At 42.7% G+C, this 23764-nt stretch overlaps 2 protein-coding genes across 6 annotated transcripts in view; one reads left to right on the top strand and one right to left on the bottom strand.

Annotated features, from left to right (window-relative positions):
- Positions 1 to 905: 905 nt before the first annotated feature.
- Positions 906 to 20550, top strand: LOC105010775 (serine/threonine-protein kinase DCLK1). 2 transcript variants are annotated; one of them, XM_020055681.3, is made up of 16 exons: positions 906 to 1222; positions 1828 to 2190; positions 2790 to 3142; positions 10438 to 10537; positions 10729 to 10827; positions 10916 to 11010; positions 11179 to 11266; positions 11498 to 11676; positions 11977 to 12096; positions 13791 to 13937; positions 14181 to 14314; positions 14404 to 14481; positions 15200 to 15293; positions 16029 to 16109; positions 16225 to 16338; positions 16504 to 20550. In XM_020055681.3, the coding sequence occupies exons 2-16, from the start codon at positions 1830 to 1832 to the stop codon at positions 16759 to 16761; spliced, it is 2301 nt and encodes a 766-aa protein (XP_019911240.1). In that variant the 5' UTR covers positions 906 to 1222; positions 1828 to 1829; the 3' UTR covers positions 16762 to 20550. The 2 variants fall into 2 exon arrangements, with proteins under 2 accessions (XP_019911240.1, XP_010868668.1); XM_010870366.4 differs by having other exon boundaries at positions 15203 to 15293.
- Positions 20551 to 21202: 652 nt separating this feature from the next.
- LOC105010769 (neurobeachin) overlaps positions 21203 to 23764 on the bottom strand; it is a 248833-nt gene continuing 246271 nt past the window's right edge. For all 4 annotated transcript variants that reach the window (XM_029119588.2, XM_029119587.2, XM_029119586.2 and 1 more), the window contains one exon: positions 21203 to 23568. In XM_029119588.2, the coding sequence (XP_028975421.2) occupies positions 23478 to 23568 (91 nt within the window). In that variant the 3' untranslated portion in view covers positions 21203 to 23477. The remainder of the gene's footprint in view (positions 23569 to 23764) is intronic.

The raw sequence follows: 23764 nt of genomic DNA on the forward strand, positions 1-23764 counted from the left end.
TTCCCTGGTGATGCTTTACCAGGCCTGTACTGCCCTTGTCTTTATTGAGCATGTGAAAGGCATGCTCAGTTGGATTCAGATTGGATGATTGACACAAAATGGATGAACTACAACTTTGGTAAAGAAAATCTTCTCCTTTGCTGCCGACCCTGGCCTTGATGCCAACCCTTGGGCTCAGACCTCTCACCCCTAATCCCGAATCCTTTACCAACTTCTAAACTCATGGCTCTCTGAACCACTATGTCCAAGTCAGACAACAGTCAGGTCTCCCCTGTATTTTCCAACAGTCTGTCATAATCGACTGTGCAAGACCTGAGGCTGTGGTTGACAATCTGACAGTCAGCTCTGTTCATTCTCCCAACCCCCAGCCTCATTACCAGCATAAAGATGCATGTGTCTATGCATGTGTTTACTGTTCATTTTGTTGCTGATGCCATCTGTCCCTGCACTGAATAAGGAACATGGTCAGAGTGGCATTGCATTTAAGATATACTTCACAAATTGGAGTTTAGGGGAGTCTCTAATTTCCCGCTTCTTCAAGAGAACAGGGTGTGTATAACAAACAAGCATAACCTAACCCTGATCCACCACACCTGCCAGTTTAGTTCTATGGTGCATTTGTAACCTAGTGAAAGTGGGAATTCACAACATGACTGGAGAAATTCTTATTGAAATGCCCACCAACTGGTTGTAGCAAACTCGCCCCTGAACTCTGACTTGTAAGGAATATCCCTTAACCTCATTTTCAGTAATTGCATCTATCAACAAAACAGTGCTTTTTGTAAAACTATAATTTATTTACGAATATGTTAGATGCACTTCAAAGCATCTAACTTCACTAATAATACATTCCTACCTTCCACTTGGTAATGAAAGCCACATTAGCGCGCTGGTAGAGTGATGACTGTCTGCGCCACGCCCCTTGTTTCAGTGGTTTAGAGGGTTCGCGGGTATGGAGAGATATGAGAGCGTGAGGGAGAGAGAGCGTTGGATTTTGGTGAAGGAAGATGCTTGGCGCTTTCCTCCAGCCTGCATATCACTAAGGGACGAAACCATCTGGAAATAATTGCTTAAGAGAGAAAACAGCTGCAGCTCACACGCGCTCAATCACAGGGCAACAAAGGGACACATGCTTTCACTGCATGGACAGGCCATTATACTAGACTGATCTGCATGCAATTGCTAAATATTGACGTTTGACTGCATCCAATTTCGATCAAAGGTAAGTAGCTGTTTGTTCAAATCATTGTTTAAGATTCCATTATAGGTCTTTCAAGGTAATTTCATATGAGTCGAAATAAGATCAAATCTTTTTTAAGATTAACAATCACCCCAATAGGGTTGTGAAAGAACGGGGCCTATTGCTAACTCCTATATAACAGAGCATAACGTTTTCGCGCTATATCCTAGCTTACCATCCGCTTTTTTGCACCTCAGAAAGATATAATTTATAGGAAGCCTAAGTGACGAACTATGCCTTCAAACCGCATTATACCTGTCTAGCTAGCGGCGCTGTCCCTTCAGCACCGGGACCCTGGTTCCGACCAATTCTGCCACCGCTATAAAGCCCTAGCCAACCTGTCATAATAGAATAACCACACCCACGCCGCTGTCCAGCCAGCACCATTATACCGTATGTATGTGAATTCATTTAGAAATCCAATTGATTCTCTAGTCGTAGGCCTAAATTACATTCAACTATGAAAAAAGGAGGACGTGTTAAACGAAAATAAGTTGTTTTAGGTTTAAAAGAATGTGTCTGTTGGTATACATAACTGTATGTTATGTTCTTTCACTGATATGGCTCTGTCTGTAATATCACTACAGTCATGGAGCTGGAGCACTTTGATGAGCGGGACAAAGCCCAGAGATACACCCGCAGAGGCTCTAGGACCAATGGGCTGCCGAGCCCCACTCACAGTGCTCACTGCAGTCTATACAGGACCCGGACACTGCAATCCCTGGCCTCGGAGAAGAAGGCCAAGAAGGTCCGCTTTTATCGCAATGGAGACCGCTACTTCAAAGGAATTGTTTATGCTATATCCCAGGACAGGTTCCGCTCCTTAGAAGCCCTGTTGGCCGATCTGACCCGCTCCCTGTCAGATAATGTAAACCTGCCCCAGGGGGTCCGGACCATCTACTCTATTGATGGAACCAAGAGAATATCTGGCATGGAGGAGCTAGAGGAAGGTAAAACAACCCTTAACACTGACTTTAAGGGTGGGGTTAGACAATATTGAGTAGGAACCCCTAAGAGACTGGAACAGAAATAAATTGTAGGGATTGTTTTCACTGAACTGAGTGACCTGATCTAGTAGGCCTATTAGATATTATGCACAAGGGACTTGTTTACCTGGATTCTAATTGGCTGAATGCTGTGATTTGACTAACTACCATGGATATGATGCATGACTATTTGTTTAGTGTTCTAATCACATTGTCAGCCTATTATTAAAGCATTAAGGCAGTTTGCAGGTTTGTATTTTATGGCAAGGAAACCATCACTGAGGGCTGTATACAGGCACTCAGCCTTGTGTCACTCATAAGAACAGCTCTTAGCCACTGTACTTTGGCCATGCACTACACCCCTTGTGCCTTGTTGCGTCAGTATCTTTAGGAGGTCTATGGACCTTAAGGTGTGTTTCCATTATTGATTATCCCATATTATTTAGTATTAAATTACTTTGCTGTGTCCTTCTGGGGTGCATGCAGTAAAGTGAGTCAGTACAGTTGGCCTGTGGTTGCTGTGACAAAATGCACACCTCTCTCTGTGTGTTGCCTACCTGCAGGAGAGAGCTATGTGTGTGGCTCCATAGAGCCGTATAAGAAGCTGGACTATACCAGGAACGTCAACCCAAACTGGTCAGTTGGAGTGAGGACAGTGGTGGCTGCTGCGGTGCGTGGCCCTTCCTCCCTGGGCAGTACCAAGGCTGGGGCCCTGGAGACCAGAGAGAGTAAAGACTTCATCCGGCCTAAACTTGTCACCATCATCCGCAGCGGGGTGAAGCCTCGTAAGGCCGTTCGCATGCTCCTGAACAAGAAGACTGCCCACTCTTTTGAACAGGTCCTCTCTGACATAACCGACGCTATCAAGCTGGACTCTGGGGTTGTCAAAAGATTGTACACTGTGGATGGAAAGCAGGTAGGTTATCAATCACTATTTTATTCTAGTTACTGCTAAGTCACTGTTCTCGCTAAACTGCCGACTGCAGGGCAATGAGCGGAGTTAGTAGTCAGTATGTGGGGGTGTGTCGCTGTGTGGATGTCCATACTCACTCAGTAGGAGTTTCAGAAGTAGAATTTCACTAACACATTTTAAACCCTGACCAATGGAGTATCTTTTTATCCTTCAGCATTAGACGTATGACCGGATCACTCAATCTTGAACACATGATTAGTACAGGAAGCGAATAAAAAAAGAGTAAAGATGGAAACCGTGTTTTGTCTAGTCGTCACAGTCAGTCTCTCCTCTTTAAGATAGGTTTTATAAAACAAACTCAAACGTGTTATTCATTTCTCTCTCCTAAATGGATTCTATGATAACCTGGTTGCTAAGAAACAGACTCTGCGGCAGAGCAGTGCAGTGTGGGTGTTGTATGTGTGTGTGGCGCTCAGTGTTGCAGTAGTGCCTGTCAGAGCAGTTGAGGAAGGCTTGAGAATGGTGCAGGGTACTCACATGGTCCGGGCCGTGATTAGGTGATGAGGATATCATCAATATCATACCACCGCGACGTGGAAATATTGTTTTTCAGGTGAAATAGAAACAAAGAGCCTGTAATCAGATTTCTGCTTTTGGATGTTAACATGGAAACACTTCAACAATTTGTTCAAAAGTGAAGTTGTTGTCATAGCAATTTTATGGAGGGTCTAATTTCCCTCTTTCTTTGAACGACTGCTACGTTAGGTTCATGTAGATTAAATTAATTCAAAGATTAATTTGTGATGTGTGGTCCATCCCATGACTTTTGGTCATTTCATAATATTGTGTCTCATTAAATAATAATGGCAATATAGAAAGGTATTTCCGCTCCCTCAGTTCCTGGTCAATATCATCGTTTGTCCAGTTGATGTTTTAGGAGGCCAATTTGATCCCTGTGCTGCTAACTGAGACTAATGCATTTAAGGTTAGGGCTATATTATACAGAGGAAAGGGGCTTATTGGCTGTTGATGTCTGGCTGTTGATAGATAATATCTGACGCTGTTGTCATTATTATTATAACTAAGGGATACTTAAACATATTTTAATATTAAAATGAAATTACCAATAGCTCTCATGGTGAACCACGATGTCATCGAGTTAAGCTGCTGTGTATCTTCGGTGGGGCCTTGCGACATGGGATTGCTGTTGAATCGGGAAACCTAATTCAATTTCTGGAAGTCATTGGAGGAGGAACAGCTTGTTTACGACCACCTTGGAAGTAGCTCCCTCGTGGGAGTTCACCAGGGCACACTTGCCCCAGGGCCGCTGTCGTTAGTCAAGTAGTCCACTGGTCTGTTTTGATTGTTGCCATTGATGGCATTGGCGAACAACCATTACCAGGAACACGCCCAGCTGCGCCAATATCTCCTCCGGGGGGTGGTCACGGTCCTTGAACGGGAAGGAAGTAGTGGGCCTTGATGGACCTCACCAGTCAGGCTCCCTCCCTCCATGGCGGGGATCTGAGGTGAGGAGGTGAGCCGGCCCTGGGCGTAGTCCTCAAGATGTGTTGCCAGGCACTGGGTGACGGATCTCCTGAGTGGTGGCCAGCTGGTGGGAGAACTGCTGCTGCCATACTGTCACCTGCAGCAGCTGTCGCCGGGTGTCTTTCGTGCACGGGCTCCAAGGCTTCCTGTCAGGCGAGGCCACAGTCCCGTGGGAGCCGCATGGAAAAAAATAGAAAATGTCCAGCTGTGGTGGGCAACAGCAGCTGTGAACGATAGGCGACGCACGAGGGAGTAGCCATGGGTAACGGATCATTTTTCATAGTCCTGCGCTGGACCTCGATCCTACACCAGTGTCACGGGTCAGAGCAGAGGATGTAAAGATGGAGTTGGTCAATGCCCGAATGCTTTTTATTAAACAACAGAAAACACTGGCAAATGAAACAACAGACAGGGAAAGGTCCTTGCACGTTCTTCTCTCCCTGACTCCTTTGTGGCCTTTTGGCACTTGCACAGCGGACTAGGCTTCATACTCATCGCAGTCATTTCACAGCAGCCCCCCTCCCCGGGGGGGTTTCTGCTCCCCCTTCATACGACTGCCCCGATTGCACCTAACGAGGGACAGCTGCGCCTTGTTGAGTTGGAGGTGGTGAGCTGTCTCCAGAATGTTCCCCCTTAGCTTCTGGCTGCTTCTCTAGGGAGGTGAGTTGCGTTCAATATACCTGCACTCTGCCTGGCCCTGAACCTCTGCCGTCGGTGAACTCTTGTGGGCAGCAGCGTGATATTGACAAGGCTGCTGCACATTAGATATTTGGCTACTGAAGTGCCATTTACTGTTGACTTCTACAGCTTCTGTTGGAGTAGCAGTGAGCATCAGTCAACCCACCACCCTACCATGAACTAGCAATATCTGCTGAGTAAGAGCAACATATTCAAGAAATCAATGTAGCATTGAATGCAAACCTTATGTTTGTTTTTAAATAGAGAAAGACTTGAAATGTGACTTTTTTTCAGCCTTTAAACTGTAAGGAGATTTTACGTTTATTTGTGACAATGGAGATTTGAATGTTGTTTATTTAATCAAAAGTAAAGGGCTTAACAGGTCATGAGTGGTCTTTATTCCAGATTCATTTAAGATTTTAGATCAAATGTAAAGGAGTTGACCAAATCTACAACAAGTTTTTATAATCGTTAGTTATAAAATAACGAGACCAGTTTGACGGTTTTCCTGTAAACCAGGGAAGTGTCACCATAACGTCACATTACTATTGGTTTGCATTTCCATACTCATACTCAGTTGCAAATGAACATTGAAATGTAAATTCATTGTTATTAGCTTAAAGCCTCACTCTAGAGGATGATTAAATCCCTATTTTATATGGCTCATGACCATATAAATGGGCAGTAGGGTCGGTATGAAAACAGTTTTATTGGGCACCGAATTATTGTGTACTCTTTCAATTAAGTGACAAAGACAGTTTGAAGTTTTCTGTAAATGTGCCCATCAGCTGAATTGCAAGCACTCTAAGGATGCAACCAGGGATGCCATCTGGACTGTCGGCTTTGTGAGTGTTCCTTCACCTGGTCCTTTGTGAGTGGTCCTTCACCTGGTCCTTTGTGAGTGGTCCTTCACCTGGTCCTTTGTGAGTGGTCCTTCACCTGGTCCTTTGTGAGTGGTCCTTCACCTGGTCCTTTGTGAGTGGTCCTTCACCTGGTCCTTTGTGAGTGGTTCTTCACCTGGTCCTTTGTGAGTGGTCCTTCACCTGGTCCTTTGTGAGTGGTCCTTCACCTGGTCCTTTGTGAGTGGTCCTTCACCTGGTCTTTTGTGAGTGGTCCTTCACCTGGTCCTTTGTGAGTGGTCCTTCACCTGGTCCTTAGTGAGTGGTCCTTCACCTGGTCCTGTGTGAGTGGTCCTTCACCTTGTCCTTTGGGAGTTTTCCTTCACCTGGTCCTTTGCGAGTGTTCCTTCTCCTGGTCCTTTGAAGCTGGAAGAGCTTTCCTGGAAGGCTCGGTCTTGGCAGCCTCAGAGCAATTACATAGTGTGTTTTGCTTGTCTTTTTTTTTTTTACGAATGTCAACAAAGCTTTTTATCATTAACATAACCTTTCCCCATAATAGACACCACTGAATCTACAGGTATATGTTTAGTCTCATTAACCTGCTTAATCTCCACATTATTCAACTGTACATCTTTAAGGTTTATGTTTGAGTGGGTGATTTGTTCCAAATACCGCACTTTTATTTTTGTGATATTTATGACCAGCTTTTTGCTTGTTACACATTATACACCTTACTGAAGCTTGTTAAGGGTTGTCAGTCCTTCTGTTTCAGCTGATTTGTTTAATGTTGTGTCATCAGCAACATTATTCTGATGGCTAGTAACATTTAAATAAAGTCCAACCCTAAAAACTAAATGTAGACTGAAATTAATATTCACAGCGTCTCATTAAAAAAAGAGACCGCATAATTCGCAGAAAAATCTCATGTGGCATTTTTTTCTCCTCACTAAAATATTGACTTGTATAATCTTTTATTTTTTTTAAGGTTAGGGATATGCTCTGCCCATCAGAATTCTACTGATGTTACTTCACCTGAATGTATGACCATTCATTCAATCCAATAACGTTTAAAATTTATTAAATGGTATTTTTCACAAAAGGCTGAATGGTGGAGATTACATCACTGCAGATTGTATGCATTCCTGAGGCCAAATGAATTCATTGTGAGGAGAGGGATATCTCTATCTAAACTACAGTACCAGTCAAATGTGTGGACACCCATTCAAAAGTGTGTCCAAACTTATGGCTGGTACTGTACATATTTATCTATATCTTAATTGCTTTGGGTCAAACGAGGACATGCCTTCAAAGTGAATTAGGACTTTATGCAGTGTAATGATACTAAGTGGCCGACTCCATAGTAACTGTGTGTTAGGGTGCTGCTACAATACAGTAATTGGCTTAAAGAGTTTTGCCGACTTGCAGCTTGGAACCCAGTCATAATTCATATTTTCCACTGCAGTTCTAGGATATGTCCCAAATGACACCCTAGTACAGGCAGCTTTTGACCAGGGCCCCTATTGCACTAGTCAAAAGAAGTGCACTAAATAGAGAAAGGGGTGTTTTTTTGGATGTGGACCACTTTTCTACTCCGTTCTCCACTCCATTCAGTCTATATGCTGGATATTGTCTGCTTTCAGGCATCCAAACACAGTACTGTAGAAGTATGATAATGTAATTTATTTTATTGGTGTTATTGCAGTTACCTAGCAGTTCTCTTAATTATTGCTCCTGCAATCATATTCAACCTAATGAATACAACATGACTGATCAAGTATAAAAAATACCAGTTATTTATACATGAATGCAAATACACTTACACCCACACACACACAAACACACTCCCTCTTAAGCAGTAACAGTCTGTCTATCTAATATCTCTGAATAATGTATGACCAGATCTAAGAAAACAATTGGTCTGTCCTCTGAAACAGTGTGGTCAATAGGTTTTCTATGACAACATAATTTCTCTGAAACAATCTGTTTCTGAAACAGCCTGTCTTTATAGCAACTTTTCAATAGCCTTTCTTTCAAACAGCCTGTCAGGTAGCTTGTCACTGGAACAGACTGTTAGTATATTGTCTCTGGGTCATTCCTACTATGCGGTGCCATTTGGACCTCAGTTCTTGAAAATTAAAAAAAAAAAAATGTTATTCTATCAGAGAAAGATGCAGATCGATTGTCAGAAAAACATATTGGTCAAACTCGGGCACAAATCCTAATATATCTAGACTGATTGTTCACACAAAACCGTGAGATATTTTCATGCTTTTAGGGGCATAACTATCAAAATGTATTTATCTACATTTACGAAGACATCAAATGACCCATCTATTTTCCTAAAATAATTATTGAACTCTTTATTTGATTAGATATTTTGACAAGGACTTTTAATATTTTATGCCTTACAATTCTGAGAGTACTCGTAACGCATTGGGACATGCCAAAATCAATTACATTCAGTGGAAGTATTTAAAATGCATATAATTCCTTTTCAAAACAATATTTTTGTGTTTTTAAGGTTAAGTGTACATGCCCTCATAATTGTCAACTTTTGGAATACACTATTTCACAATTTTACACTTACTAAGAATATTTTTCTCCTAGGAACAGGAATTGCACGGCATAGTAGGAATGACCCCTCTGTATAACAGTTTTTCTCTAAAACAGCCTGTGTATGAATCAGCATGTCCTGACTAGGGAATGTAATTCCAATGGCAAAAGGTATGAGTCAGTATATATTTTATGTACATCCATTAGGATTGCTTGCTGTACTTTAGGCCTTTATGACTGTCTGGATGAAGAGGGTGATGATGGGGACGGTAAATGCAGGACGGGTGGGCAGGAGGTGAGGATAGAGGGGGCAGGAAGAGAAGGAGGACTACAGAGGAGTGGGATACAGGGAGGGGAACCAAGGGGAATGGATGTGTTTTATATGAAGGAGATGAGGATTGGAATGATCGCATATAGATGTCTAGTATAGTATTGGTCCTCAGCGTGCTGCCAAAACAGCTGAGACATGGACTCTACAAGACCCCTGAAGGTGTCCTGTGGTATCTGGTACCAAGACATTAGCAGCAGATCCTTCAAGTCCTGTAAGTTGTGTGGTGGAGCCGCCGTGGATCAGACTTGTTGGTCCAGCACATCCCACAGATGCTTAATCAGATTGGGATGTGGGGAACTTGAAGGCCAGGTCATCAGCTTAAACTCTTCATCGTGTTCCTCAAACCAGTCCCAAACAATGTGTGTATTGTGGCGGGGCGCATTATCCTGCTGAAGGAGGCCACTGCCATCAGGGAATACCATTGTCATAAAGGGGTGTACCTGGTCTGCAACGATGTTTAGGTAGGTGGTACGTGTTAAATTGACGTCCACATGAATGCCCAGATCCAGGGTTTCCCAGAAGAACATTGCCCAGAGCATCACACTCCCTCCACCAGCTTGTTGTCTTCCCACAGTGCATCCTGGTGCCATTACTTCCCCAGGTAAACGGCGCGCACATACATGGCCGTCCACGTGATGTAAAGGAAAACGGGACTCATCGGACAGGGCAACCTTCTTCCATTGCTCCAAGGTCCAGTTCTGCTCACATTGTTGGCTCTTTTGAAGGTGTACAGGGCTCATCATGGGTACTCTGACCAATCTGGAGCTAGGCAGCCCCATACGCAGCAGGGTGTCATGCACTGTGTGTTATGGCACATTCCTCCCGTAACCATCATATGTTCTGTGACTTGTGCCACATTAAACCTTCTGTTGGTTCGGAATAAATTTTGTTGCCCTCGCGGATTGGTGAGACTTGGGTGCCGAACACCCTGTCACCAGTTTGTGGTTTGTCCCTCCTCGGACAACTGTCGGTGGGTACTAACCTCTGCTGACCAGGAACACCCCACAAGCCTTGCTGTTTCAAAGATGCTCTGACCCAGTCATCTGGCCATAACAATTTAGTCGCTCAGGTCTTTACTCCTGCCCATTTCTCCTGCTCCAACACGTTGACTACGAGAACTGATTGTTCGCTTACCATCCAATCTACCCAGACCTTGTGCCCTTGTTAGGAGATGATCAATCTCTACTTCACCTGTGTGCGATCATGATGTTATGGTTCATCAGTGAATAATACAACTACGATACCATACAAAGTTTGCACAAATGCCTGTGAAAATAGCTTTCGGTGCACTTGCCCACCTGCAAGACTTGTTGTTTGTTCCAGATGACTAACAGTGTCCGTCTGTGTTTTAGGTGATATGCCTTCAGGACTTCTTTGCTGACGATGACATCTTTATAGCCTGTGGTCCGGAGAAGTTCCGCTACCAAGATGACTTCCAGTTAGATGAGAGTGGTGAGTCTCATAATAGCAGGAGTGTTTAAATGACAATGTCATCGCAGGAATGTGTGTGTGCACGTTTTACACGTACGTTGTACAGGTACCAAAAAACCCAGCAACGCTTGGACATCAACGACAATGTAAAGTTATTGGAGTGTGAGAGTGTGTCTGGTAGTCGTATCTGATGGTGTGTCCTCTCTCTCCAGAGTGTCGGGTAGTCAAGTCAACGTCCTATGGTCGGATTTCCTCTCTGCAGGGGCGCTGCTCGCCCAGAGGCGGAGGCTCCCGCCGTAGCTCTGGATCAGGTGTGGCCCTGTGTGTGTTATCTGTTGTATGATCAGCAATCTGATGGGGACTGTCTCTAACCTCTGACCTCATCTCTTCATATTGGAGCCAATGGGACTGCAGGCAGCCAGCTGTCAACTCCTCGCTCAGGAAAGTCCCCATGCCCCTCTCCGACGAGTCCTGCCAGCCTCAGACGACGCCGAGTATGACCATATAATCCCTTACTAACATAGTCTCACTGTAGACAGTCTCACAATCAATGGTATCCTATTGACAGTTGACTCTAATCTCACTATAGACTGTCAAACCTTCTAGAAATATCCATATGTAAAAAAAGCCTTTGTGGTCCCTCCCTCCCCTCTGTTCTCCAGGGCTCCCAACACAGTGGCTCCTCCTTATCTCTAGCCTCCACCAAGGTGTGTAGCTCCATGGATGAGGGCGACGGAGCAGGTAGTGAAGGTAGGAGAGAGGGACTCACTGGGCATGTGTAAGGGCAGCTTTTTCACAGGAGCATGCTCTGCTGTGCTCCCTCATTGGACTGTATTCCTTCACAGTGCACTACCTTTGACCAGTGCAGAAAAGCGTGTGAAACCGTACATTGTGTGGAAAATAGTGTGTCTACAATACAGCAATTGTTTTGGAAAGTGCATGAGCAGACATGAATTGTCCTATTTATCTGTTTTTTTTTAGGGGAGCCGAACCTGCTGAGTGATGAATGTCCGTTTGTCCCTCCATCTATCGCTGAGAGGTACAAGGTGGGGAGGGCTTTAGGCGATGGTACATTTGCCGTGGTCAGGGAGTGTGTGGAGAGATGTACCGGCAGAGAATACGCCCTGAAGATCATCAACAAAAGCAAATGTAGGGGAAAGGTGAGAACTACTCCAAGTTCGCTGTTAGCCTTTCCATCATGGTGCCAAAGCTAGCTAACCTCTTCTGGTTATTGGCTGGTTAAGTTGCTGCCATCTTTGCACTGTTTGTCTTCATAGTTCCCAACTGTTATATTGTTGAATGTTTCCATGTGTCTCTAGTCTGGAGTTAGGAACAAAGCATTATTAGCCTTGCTCATATCTGGGTTAAAACTGATCATTTTAAACATCTTTACCTGGTAACACTATTAAACTGAACTTCTATTAAAATCTATTATCTGACAATTGCTTGTTGTTTCCCAGGAGCACATGATCCAAAACGAGGTGTCGATCCTGCGTCGTGTCAAACACCCCAACATTGTCCTACTGATAGAGGAAATGGACACATATAGTGAGCTCTACCTGGTCATGGAGCTAGTCAAGGTCAGTTAACAGAACAGTAGTTTTGTAGAATGTTATAGTAGGGGATAAAGAGAGGAATGTAATGTACTATTTGAGGGGATGTTTGAGTTGAACATGGACAGGGACTCAGATTAACTAACCTCAAGGTGAAGTTGTTTCCATCATTGGGGTACAAGGACAGAAGGGTTTTGACTGGGCAGATTAGGAGCTGTCCTACTTTAGGCCAAGTTACATGGTTTTGGTGATACATGCCAGGACCAAAACCAACAGTGAGTTGCAGTAAACCAGAAATGAGATGACCATTGCTCTTTGTGCCCGTGCTTCTTTCTGCTGCTGTGTGAGGTAAGGTTTACGCCTAGAATGTAGGAGCGATTTACTGCCTTAATGATTGCGGAAAATAACAGGGTGTTGTCTACGATCACCCTAAGGTTCTTTGGATTTGTCGACTGTGATTGACATGTTTTGGAGTGGACAGGCCTTCCCCAGATGGAAGAGCAGCTCTGTCTTGTTCAGGTTAAGCTTGTGATGGTGGGCTGACATCCCGTTAGGAAACTCTGGCACACTGGTCTAGATGAGCTCAATCTGGTCAGGCGGTTTACATGTTACTTCCTGTGATGGACAGAAGCATTCTCTTAAATACTACAATTAAAATGTTACCTGTTTTTTCTTTATGGTTGTGTCATCAATCCATAGAGGCAATCGAACTGTTGACCACACCCCACATTTAAAAACTCCACCCACTGTGTAGGGGATATGCAAATTTCCCCAGAAATATTTATTCTTTTGGTCCATCCCTTACATCAATCAGATGTCCAGAAATGATTTACCTAGTCATCCTGCTGTAGGGAGATGTAGATTCTTAAGTTGGATGTTGTGGGGATTCCGCGCTTCCGCCTTTTCACACTGCCTGCTGGTGAATTTGTGGATAAACGACCCCAAGTGACCAGTGACCATCTGTTTGTACCTTATTGAATCTCCAGGTAATTTAGTTAATGAATTGCTCATTCATTTATAGAAAACATATTTGTAGATTGTTTTCAATTGTCAGCTTTTAATCAACAATATAATGTGTGGCCGTACTGTCAGAACAGTAAAGTAAGTCTAATAATGTGCTTAATGTAAGGAGTTTCACTTCAACCTGTAATTTAAAACTGATCATAATGTCCGAATTTAGTCGGACAGCAGTAACGTTTGCTCAAGTTTAATTGAGCCTTTTCGCTCGGACCGCGTACATTACAACTGTGTGCTGGCACAGGTAGCCAACGTAGAGGCTACGATGACACAGGCAAATGTTGACCCAAATACTACACGAAATACTACAGTTCAACACCCATCTCTACACTGTCTAATGTATGCTTTATCAACGTTTCTTACCTGTCGTTATGTGTTTAGCACGCATCATTTTTGACGTAACTAGTGTCCAGAGGTCATACTCACACATCTGAAGGCCTGGAGCCACAGCATTCGTCTGTTCAGCTCTGTTCCTTTTTTTTGGTAGCGCGAGAACTGATTAATGAGGACAGCACTGCTGTCATTCCTCATAATTCCTAATGTGATTTGACATGAACCTAATAAACCTATTGGACCTGGAGGACAGGCTATTGGATCAGAACATTTATTGTTATCAACCTTTTTACAGATTGGATGAAACGGGGGGAAATAAATCCAAATGTGATCAAGAAAATGAGAGGTGTAATGTGTATATCCTTTCACAGGGGGGTGATCTATTTGATGCCATCACTTCCTCTAATAAATACACAGAGAGGGACGCCAGCGGCATGCTTTATAACCTAGCCAGTGCCATCAAGTACCTGCACAACCTCAACATCGTTCACAGAGACATCAAACCTGAGAACCTGCTGGTAATTGTGTGCTATTTATTAGAAGTTTATATGTATATTGTTTGTATGTATGCTTTTTTATGTTCCCCTATGGCTGGAATTCAGTAGGTGTGTTACAGAGTGGTGAACTACATTGTCTTTTTCATGGACCTTTCCCAGATGCTCACGTAGACTGAATTTGTGGTGGACGTTGTGCGTGTTGGATCTACCTTAAATGTTCTTGTAACACGGCCTCCATTCAATCATCTGTTTACTGTGTTCCAGGTGTATGAGCATCAGGACGGTAGGAAGTCTCTGAAGTTGGGAGACTTTGGCTTGGCTAGCCTGGTTGATGGGCTGCTCTACCTAGTCTGTGGCACCCCCACGTATGTGGCTCCGGAGATCATTGCTGAGACCGGGTACGTCTTTAAGGTGTACGAGGTGTGTGTGTGTGTGTGTTCAGTGTGTATGTGGTAATCTAAAAGGTGTATGTGTTGTCCCCTGTCAGGTACGGGCTGAAGGTTGATATCTGGGCAGCTGGGGTGATCACATACATCCTGCTGTGCGGCTTCCCTCCCTTCAGGTGGTAGGTACCGCTCTGATTTGTCGTAGGACAGGATTCAGTGTAAGGTTTTTCTACACTATTTTAAAGGTACATTTAGGGTTGACCCAAAATATGCAGTGTTTACTAGCAATGCAATTTCCGCTAATGTTGGAAAAAATGCCTTTAAAAGGCACGGACAGATGGTTATGTATTGTAAAGTGATCTGGTGGAAAATGTATCAATGTGTGTGTGTTTCTGCTCTCCTCGCTGAACGGGATGTGTCTTCAGCAGATGTTGCTATGGCTAACTTCTCAAGGGCTGGAGACATGTTGAGAGAGGAGAATTGAGGGTGTCGTGCACAATGGTCCTTACAACAGCACCTCCTGTTTCCTGTTTCTTTAAATGGCCTGTTGTCTAACCATGCATGGGAGGTGGACACACCTAAAGATGCATTGCAAGTGGTATCACACGGTGGGCTTTGCTGAGTGTATACAGACCTTAGCTGAACGTACAGACAGAGAGCTCTTGATCTACCTATGTTCAGACAGTTGTTAACTGCTCCAGATTTGCCAATCTATGATAAAGCTTTAATTGTTTTAAGAATCTATGGTATTTCTGCCTTTTATGGTCAGGAGTTCCATGACAGTGACACAACTTTCATTGAATTTGTGGGATACATTTTCAGCATAGCTAGAAAATGGATGCAGATCATTATTACATTTTGATGATGATGAATTGCTGGCTTTTGTTTTTCTGGAAGCAGTGAGGACCAGGACATTCTGTTGGACCAGATTCTGTTGGGACAACTAGACTTCCCTTCACCGTCCTGGGACAATGTGTCTGTCGCCGCTAAGGTTGGTCTAGTGAGAATGTGTCTTCACTGCTAAGGATGGTCTAGTGAGAATGTGTCTTCACTGCTAAGGATGGTCTAGTGAGAATGTGTCTTCACTGCTAAGGATGGTCTAGTGAGAATGTGTCTTCACTGCTATGGATGGTCTAGTGAGAATGTGTCTTCACTGCTAAGGATGGTCTAGTGAGAATGTGTCTTCACTGCTATGGATGGTCTAGTGAGAATGTGTCTTCACTGCTAAGGATGGTCTAGTAAGAATGTGTCTTCACTGCTAAGGTTGGTCTAGTGAGAATGTGTTTGTCACTACTAAGGATGGTCTAGTGAGAATGTGTCTTCACTGCTAAGGATGGTCGAGTGAGAATGTGTCTTCACTGCTAAGGATGGTCTAATGAGAATGTGTCTTCACTGCTAAGGTTGGTCTAGTGAGAATGTGTCTTCACTGCTAAGGATGGTCTAGTGAGAATGTGTCTTCACTGCTATGGATGGTCTAGTGAGAATGTGTCTTCACTGCTAAGGATGGTCTAGTGAGAATGTGTTTGTCACTGCTAAGGATGGTCTAGTGAGAATGTTTCTGTCACCACCAGTGGCGTCAGTAGGCCTCGGCGCCCAGGGCTATATCCTCTGATCTTTTATTGCCCCATATCTCAATTTGACAAATAAAAAATAAATAAAGAAATGCTGTCACCACTAGCGATGAATAGTGAATAGATCAAATGTTGTACTGATTGATTGATTGCAGGAGCTGATCACAGGGATGCTGCAGGTGGATGTGGAACAGAGATATACAGCTGTGCAGGTTCTGGATCACCCGTGGGTCAGCGTGAGTACATGGAACATACAATATAGTGAGCAACTTTGTGTAGACGTGTGTGTGTGCTGGTAATACTGTATGTACTCCTTTACTAGCTGGATCTGAGGTTCTGTCTGTGTTCCAGGATGATGCACATTTAGGGAATGACCAGCAGCTGTCGGTGGCTGGGAAGATTAAGAAACACTTCAACACTGCTCCTAAAGGCTGCAGCACCCCTGCCGGAGTGTCTGTTATTACAGTAGGCTGACACACACACACACACAAAACAGTTATTATTAAATGAAGGTCGCTTCCTGGTCTTCTTCACTCAAGTCTGGCTTGTTGTTTGGACTGGAAAGCCCAAAACATCAGACTCTTCTCTTTTAACCCTAACATCTAATGGATGTTCTTTTACCCTTTTTAGATCACCCCTCTTGATAAGGAGCGGCAGGTCTTCAGACGAAGACACCCTCAGGATGTAGGTTTGATGCCCCGCCCCCAGCATCGCCCCCAACCATCCAGCTTCCCCAGCAGCGGCGGCAAAAGCTCTGCCCATACCTCCAACAGCCCCGCCCTTTCCCCTGCTGACATCAACTCAGAGTCAGAAGACTACTCTCCTAGCCCCTCCCCTACCTCCCCCAGCTCGGCAGACACCGTCCGCTCCCCCACTTCCCCCTTCTAGACCCTGGAGGAAGACAGAGGGGAGATGAGGATGGACAGTAAAACCGGAGGAAGAAGAATAGACAACCATGTCCCTGTTCGCAACAACAAGATGTGTCAAGATGCCTGCCAATTTCGAAACATTGATTTGTCATTCTACGTAGAGTCAGTTCACATCCATACATACTGGGGTCAGAGCCACTACTGAAACCACAGTGGATCGGTAATGGTTAGAGGTTAGATAAGGCTGGGTTGAGGGTTGAATGTGTATTCTGGATGGGTTCTGATCTGGCCCAGTCACACTCGTTGGGAGTTTACTAAAGCAGATAATTGTATCTTTTTAAGATAACACACAGATATAGTATATTTTAGCCTCATTTCAGCAAACATTGAATACTGGTCCACTGAGTCCCCCTGGTGTTGGGGAATGTGTCCTGCAGGACTGCCAACTCAGTAAAAGGACAGCGGACAATGCAAGGACTACAGATCAAAATCTTCCATTTAACTTGTACCTCATACACCCTTAATAGGCTCTCATCAGTTCTTGTCATACTTTGTCAGTATGGGAAGTGTCTGGTGAGCAAATTTTTAAATATATGCATTAAGTCAGTTATCTATTTCAGTCAAGGTGGATTGCATTCAAATCAACCTGTACAGTTAATTCTGTAGAAAAACACTTCCGAGTGAATGATGTCAGATTCAGAACATTCAATAAGACAGGTGTGACACCTGTAATGTCATAATATATTGTACGTATGTATGTTTAGGATGGATATGTGGCTGTAGTCATGTCCAGTCTTATTTATCTAACTATTTAGTGTAGAGCTATTCTTGGTGCTGGTGTAGACATTATATACTACAAACTTTACACAGGACCAGACATGGAAACTAGAAACTATACAGGCATGCTGCTATATTATGGATTGATTTGACTGGATGATTGATTGTATTTTTGTTCATTACTGCTATGCCAGTGTGTCTGTTCATGAAATAAGGACTATGAAAATGATTAGGTATAGTGTAGAGTATCAACGGTCATATTTGTGGCTTGTTATGATTGTAAAAAATATTTTGCCTTGTTTCAGCTGAATGATAATATGTATCTTGACAGTGAAATTCATACTGGGTTAAAGTACAATGACTTACCTGAGCACAATTGATGAAGTGCAATTTGGTTCTGGGTCTCTTACTGACATTACACAGCACAGACACACAGAACTCCAAAGGAGGTCTCGATTTTAAAATTATTGTTGTTAACCGTAAATAAGATTGTGAATGTATGTCAGAACAGAGGTGCCCGTCCATGTTTTCAGATTGCTGTCTTGGGAGAAGCACGGTTAATTGGCAGCATTGATTTATTGATAAAGAAATTTGTAAACTTGGATCACTAGTCACAGTAAAAAAAAAAGTAATGCTTGATATACTTTCAAATACTTTTTCTGCAAAAGCCGGGTAAACTGTCACTCCAAAAAACAGATTTACCCAGTAATACAGCACTGATTGGCAGGTTTAGATAAAGAGAAGCACAGTGAGTTGGCGGACTGGCTCAGGGGGAGAGAGAGAGAAGCACAGTGAGTTGGCGGACTGGCTCAGGGGGAGAGAGAGAGAAGCACAGTGAGTTGGCGGACTGGCTCAGGGGGAGAGAGAGAGAAGCACAGTGAGTTGGCGGACTGGCTCAGGGGGAGAGAGAGAGAAGCACTGTGAGTTGGCGGACTGGCTCAGGGGGAGAGAGAAGCACAGTGAGTTGGCGGACTGGCTCAGGGGGAGAGAGAAGCACAGTGAGTTGGCGGACTGGCTCAGGGGGAGAGAGAAGCACAGTGAGTTGGCGGACTGGCTCAGGGGGAGAGAGAAGCACAGTGAGTTGGCGGACTGGCTCAGGGGGAGAGAGAAGCACAGTGAGTTGGCGGACTGGCTCAGGGGGAGAGAGAGAGAAGCACAGTGAGTTGGCGGACTGGCTCATGGGGAGAGAGAGAAGCACAGGACAAAGGCAGGTGGCTAAAAGAGAGAGCAGAAAGTATGGTGAGTTGGCAGGCCGAGAGAGAGAGAAGCGTAGTGAATATTGGCTATAAGGAGAGTAAGTGAAGCATTGTGATCACTGGTTATAGAGTGAGAGAAGTATTGTGATCAGCAGTTATTGAAAGAGAGAATCAGTGTGATTACTGATTATATAATGAGTGAAAGGTTGTGATCACTGGTTATAGTGACAGAAGTATTGTGACCGCTGGTTATAGAGTGAGAGAAGCATTGTGACCGCTGGTTATTGTGACACAAGCATTGTGACCGCTGGTTATTGTGACAGAAGCATTGTGACCGCTGGTTATTGTGACAGAAGCATTGTGACCGCTGGTTATAGTGACAGAAGCATTGTGACCGCTGGTTATAGAGTGAGAGAAGCATTGTGACCGCTGGTTATAGAGTGAGAGAAGCATTGTGACCGCTGGTTATAGAGTGAGAGAAGCATTCTGACCGCTGGTTATAGAGTGACAGAAGCATTGTGACCGCTGGTTATAGAGTGAGAGAAGCATTCTGACCGCTGGTTATAGAGTGACAGAAGCATTGTGACCGCTGGTTATAAAGTGACAGAAGCATTGTGACCGCTGGTTATAGTGACAGCAGGTCTAACAGGGCCTGCAGTCCACCAGCCCTCCTCAACATATGGCTTCAACAAGGTCCTCTGCTGTTGCAATAGCCTGTGTGGCACCTTGAGTCAGCAAACGACCGCACTGCTACCCGGGTCCACCGGGCCTTGTAGCTGTGCCTCCATGTCCCACATAACAGAGCCTCACTCCTGACCTGGTTGACCACTGCCGACAACGCCTCATCGTACCCCCCCCCCTTAAACTAGACTCCGGGGTCTGTATGTCATGCTTATCCCTTATCAAGACAGACTAGTTGTCTTCCACCTTATGCCTGTCATGCACACTCCCTTCATCCTGCTGTGTAACTGGTGCCGAATGGCTGCAAACAGCCAGGGTCTACAGTTGACAGGATTAAGGAAATCCCTGGCAACTGTCCCGACCTTGACCATACAACGATCCCCAGCATGCAACTTTTTAAGGAGATAACGTTTCCCTACAACAAAACACAGGTGACGATATGAACAGATTGTTATGTCTGGCCCGTTAAAGGCCGTCTCCTGGTCTACATGTCACTTCTTGTTGCGTTATATGGAATTAAGCCCTCACACCAGCTGAAATCCACTGGAGAACAATGCCCAGAATTAGGATGTACAATAATTTACCTCAAAGTTCACATTCAGCATGTCCCTGATTAAGAACAGGTTCTCTGTGTTTGAACTTCCAGGGAAACAGTATGTTCAGTCCTTGGGGACAATGGTCTAAGGTGGGACTTAAATCTGTTGGTGAGGACCTTGGCAAAGACCTTCTAGTCCATGCAGAGCAGTGCCATAGGCCTCCATCTGGGACACAGGAGCTGAGGTCATGAACGGTCAGGGGAATATCTCCATGTAACTTACGATATGCTCAAGCTCCCAGGAAAAGGCTGTAAACTGAAAAATTTTAACCTGGAGAAAGAAAGAAAACACTACATTTCTGTGGTGAGACAAAGCAAAAGTAAAGATTGAAAGTATGTTTTTGTGTAAAGATGTATTGACAGCCAATGATATGTTAGATTCAGTGATAATATGTGTAAGTAATTTGAAAGGGATTCATCTAATGATCGTTGAGAATGTTCATTGTTTGAATGGGATACATACGATGATGATGGTGATGGTCATTGTTTCACTATAGCAACCATTCAAAAGTGGTCATCAGCAAGCCAAACCTGTCAATAAACCTCTTCCTCAGACTGAGAGCTGTGTCATTCTGCTCGGTTGTTCTTCGGGGAGTAGAAAAATGAATGATTAAAAACCACAGTAACAACTTCCAGCCAGCAGATGACAGCATAGTATCATCTGTAGCGGTCCCAGAATTTAGCAGTGCAAGAACAAAGAGCAACTATCACTACAAATATTTTTCTTTTTATCACTTTTCTTCTAGTAAACTTTTTTTCTAAGTAATAGTGATCACTAATTCTGATTTTCATGGGCACATTGTGTTATATCAGTGATATTTTTTGTTATCCCTAAAGGTTAAACTTCTGACAAATAAATGGGAATCCCTATAGTAGCACTCAAAAGACCAACCCTAACACAAATAACAATAAGTCCCCCCACCAACCTGAATGCATTTTTTATGTAAGGGGTGGGGCTGAAAGGCAGAATTTAGATTATTTATCTTTTAACAAGTGTCCAGGTTTACAAGTTCAATATCGCTATTACATTTTAAATTCATAGGTCTTTACTACTTAGAACATATCTTACTTACAGACTGCTATATAAATTTAAAATAACTCACATAAGCACTTGATTTACTTGTTTTTATTACAAAGACAACAAAAAGGGAAACAATTTTATATTTACCAATTTTATATTTTACAATTTATTAATCTTTTTATATTGGCATAACAATGTAAAACAGCTCAAAACAAACCGAAAGTAAATGCATCAAATTACAACATATGCACAAAACAGGTACATTCAAATCATAGATATCACCAAAATAGATTACATACAAATCCACAAAATATTGTACACCAAATCAAAATGCATTTCTGTAGGAGATAAAAAATATATATTGAAAAACAATATCTAAACGCAGTGCCAAATCTCACAAATAAAATGCAATTATTTCGCAAAATCCTCCTTACACAAAAGTTTTATGTTAAAATAAATACTGATGGTTATCATGAACTAAACCATTAAACTAAGGTTGATCCTATAACCACTACAGCTCTCTGCATGCAGAGCCTCCTGGTGCCCATAGCTTTATGCTGTCCATTACAATGCAAACCCTATTCCTTGCATAGTGGGATATCTTTTTCCCTTTATTTTCTTTTTACTGTCAACTGAAACAAATCTGGCATATTTTAAATGTTGCAATAAAACATGGTTACAATATTAAAAATTTTCAAAGTAGTTATTTTGAATGACTATAGTCTGTCGATTTGATTAACTCCTTGCTCCTCCCTCTGACTGTTATCCAAACTGGCTGTACTACATTTAGCCTGAGTACCAGTCTGGTTGTACTAAAATTCTGCTCCTTGTCATGCCAAATGTCAAGTTTGGCATATAACACTGAGTACAGGGACTGGAATGTCAGCACAAAACAGGTATGGATGTTAGGCTATAATGAAGGAAGGAGTCACCAAACTTATCATCCAGTGATTCTGTAATGGACATTTTGCACAGCCGTTCTTATCAATCCATTAACTCAGTTCAGTTTGATCTGTTGTTAAAAAAACAAACAGGTAATAGTAGTTTTCAAGCCTTGCCTTTGTTGAAATATAAAACAAGGAACGGGATGTAAATCCTTACAATGGTTATTTCCTGTTGATATAATGAAACGTGATTAACAAACAAACCAATTACAATGGACACATTTCACACGGTAGGTAGAGTTTCTCAAAGTGCTCTTACAGACATTTAAACAGATCCAATGAACGTTGAACAATTTGCCTTTTTTCGACACATACATAGATAGACCTCTGTTTGCCATGATGGGATATCAACTACCAGCTATTATTAATTACCAACTAAATCTGCGTCCCGAATGGGTCCTGATAAACAACGTTGCACTATGAAGAAAATGGGACAAATGCCAAGCAAAATGAGTCATGCCATGGTTTGAAATATAGAATTTGGACTCAACCGTCTAAACGGAGACAAGTTGTTATTTTCAAATATTTTCAGGGAATAAACTTTTTACATCATCCTTATATACAATAGTTTTTCCTAGAAAAGTGTCCCAAGTAAGATATTTATCCGACATACAAATGTTGTATAAATGTTATCAACTGTAGGTATTTTTGTTTGTATTCTTCACAGTTTGAAATATGAATAAAAGCTTACATTCAATTTTTTATTCTGTATTTGTATGTGTTGAACTAAACTGGTACTGTAGCACTGTAATTGACCTCTTCTTTCCCCATCAGTGGTAACAGCTGGTGGTTGCTTTGTTAACCTGAATGGGTAGTTAACTGATAGCTGACCTGTGTGGTAGTTAGTTAATTATAGTAATCTTCTACAGAGTGATTCAATACGATACTATAACAAATTCATGAACTGAGGGGTTTTCATGAAATTTAAATCATAAACAGACTAAGAATTTTTCATAGAAAGTTGACATTTGTTTCTAAAAGCATTAAAATCTTCTGGTGTTACAGAGAGAAACTTTATGAAAAAGCTGTATTGCTTGCTCTGTAATATTTTTAGTACCAAATGGGTCATAACTCTTAGCGCAGCAGCTATCCCACTTGAAACGTTGATTTGTCCATGTTTTTTTAAATGTATGAATCATTACATTTTCTTTTGAATTTTAATAATATTTATACTACAATGCAAGCAGTAAGGCTTCACATGAGACTCTTTGTTGCTTTGTAAATTATTATGTTGACCTAAGAGTCCTTGGAATGGCCACATTCTCATATATATATATAGTAAAATGATCTGTCGATTATGTTTTACATACCATCATCAAATATATTTTAAAATATATTTGTAAAATATACAGGTTTGGGGTTTTGTATGGAATCACTCATTAGTTAACTATAGCTGACTTACTGTTTATGGTTAGTTAACTGCAGTTAACCTGTAAAGTTAATAGTTAACAGTAGTTAAAGTACAGTAATGTCCCTGTGTACTGCAAACCAGCAGCCGTGTTCTACTGTGTCACTATTAACTCAGTATCTGTTCTGGTGCTCATAATGCCACCGGTTGAAGTCCATGTTGAATGCCACAATGCTACCAGATGCCATGCCGGTGATGAGGGTCCTGTACACGCCCGCACACACAAACACACACACACACACGCAAACACAAACACACACAACATTTATTGTGGTATATTCATCACCATAATGCAAGTATGAATAAAGACTCAATAAAGACTCTCATAAAGACTCAATAATATTATATTTCTAATACTAATAATACATCTCTATTATATTAGATATTTCCCCCAAAATGT

This window comes from Esox lucius, chromosome 1 (genome assembly GCF_011004845.1).
Source record: "Esox lucius isolate fEsoLuc1 chromosome 1, fEsoLuc1.pri, whole genome shotgun sequence".
NCBI lineage: Eukaryota > Metazoa > Chordata > Actinopteri > Esociformes > Esocidae > Esox > Esox lucius.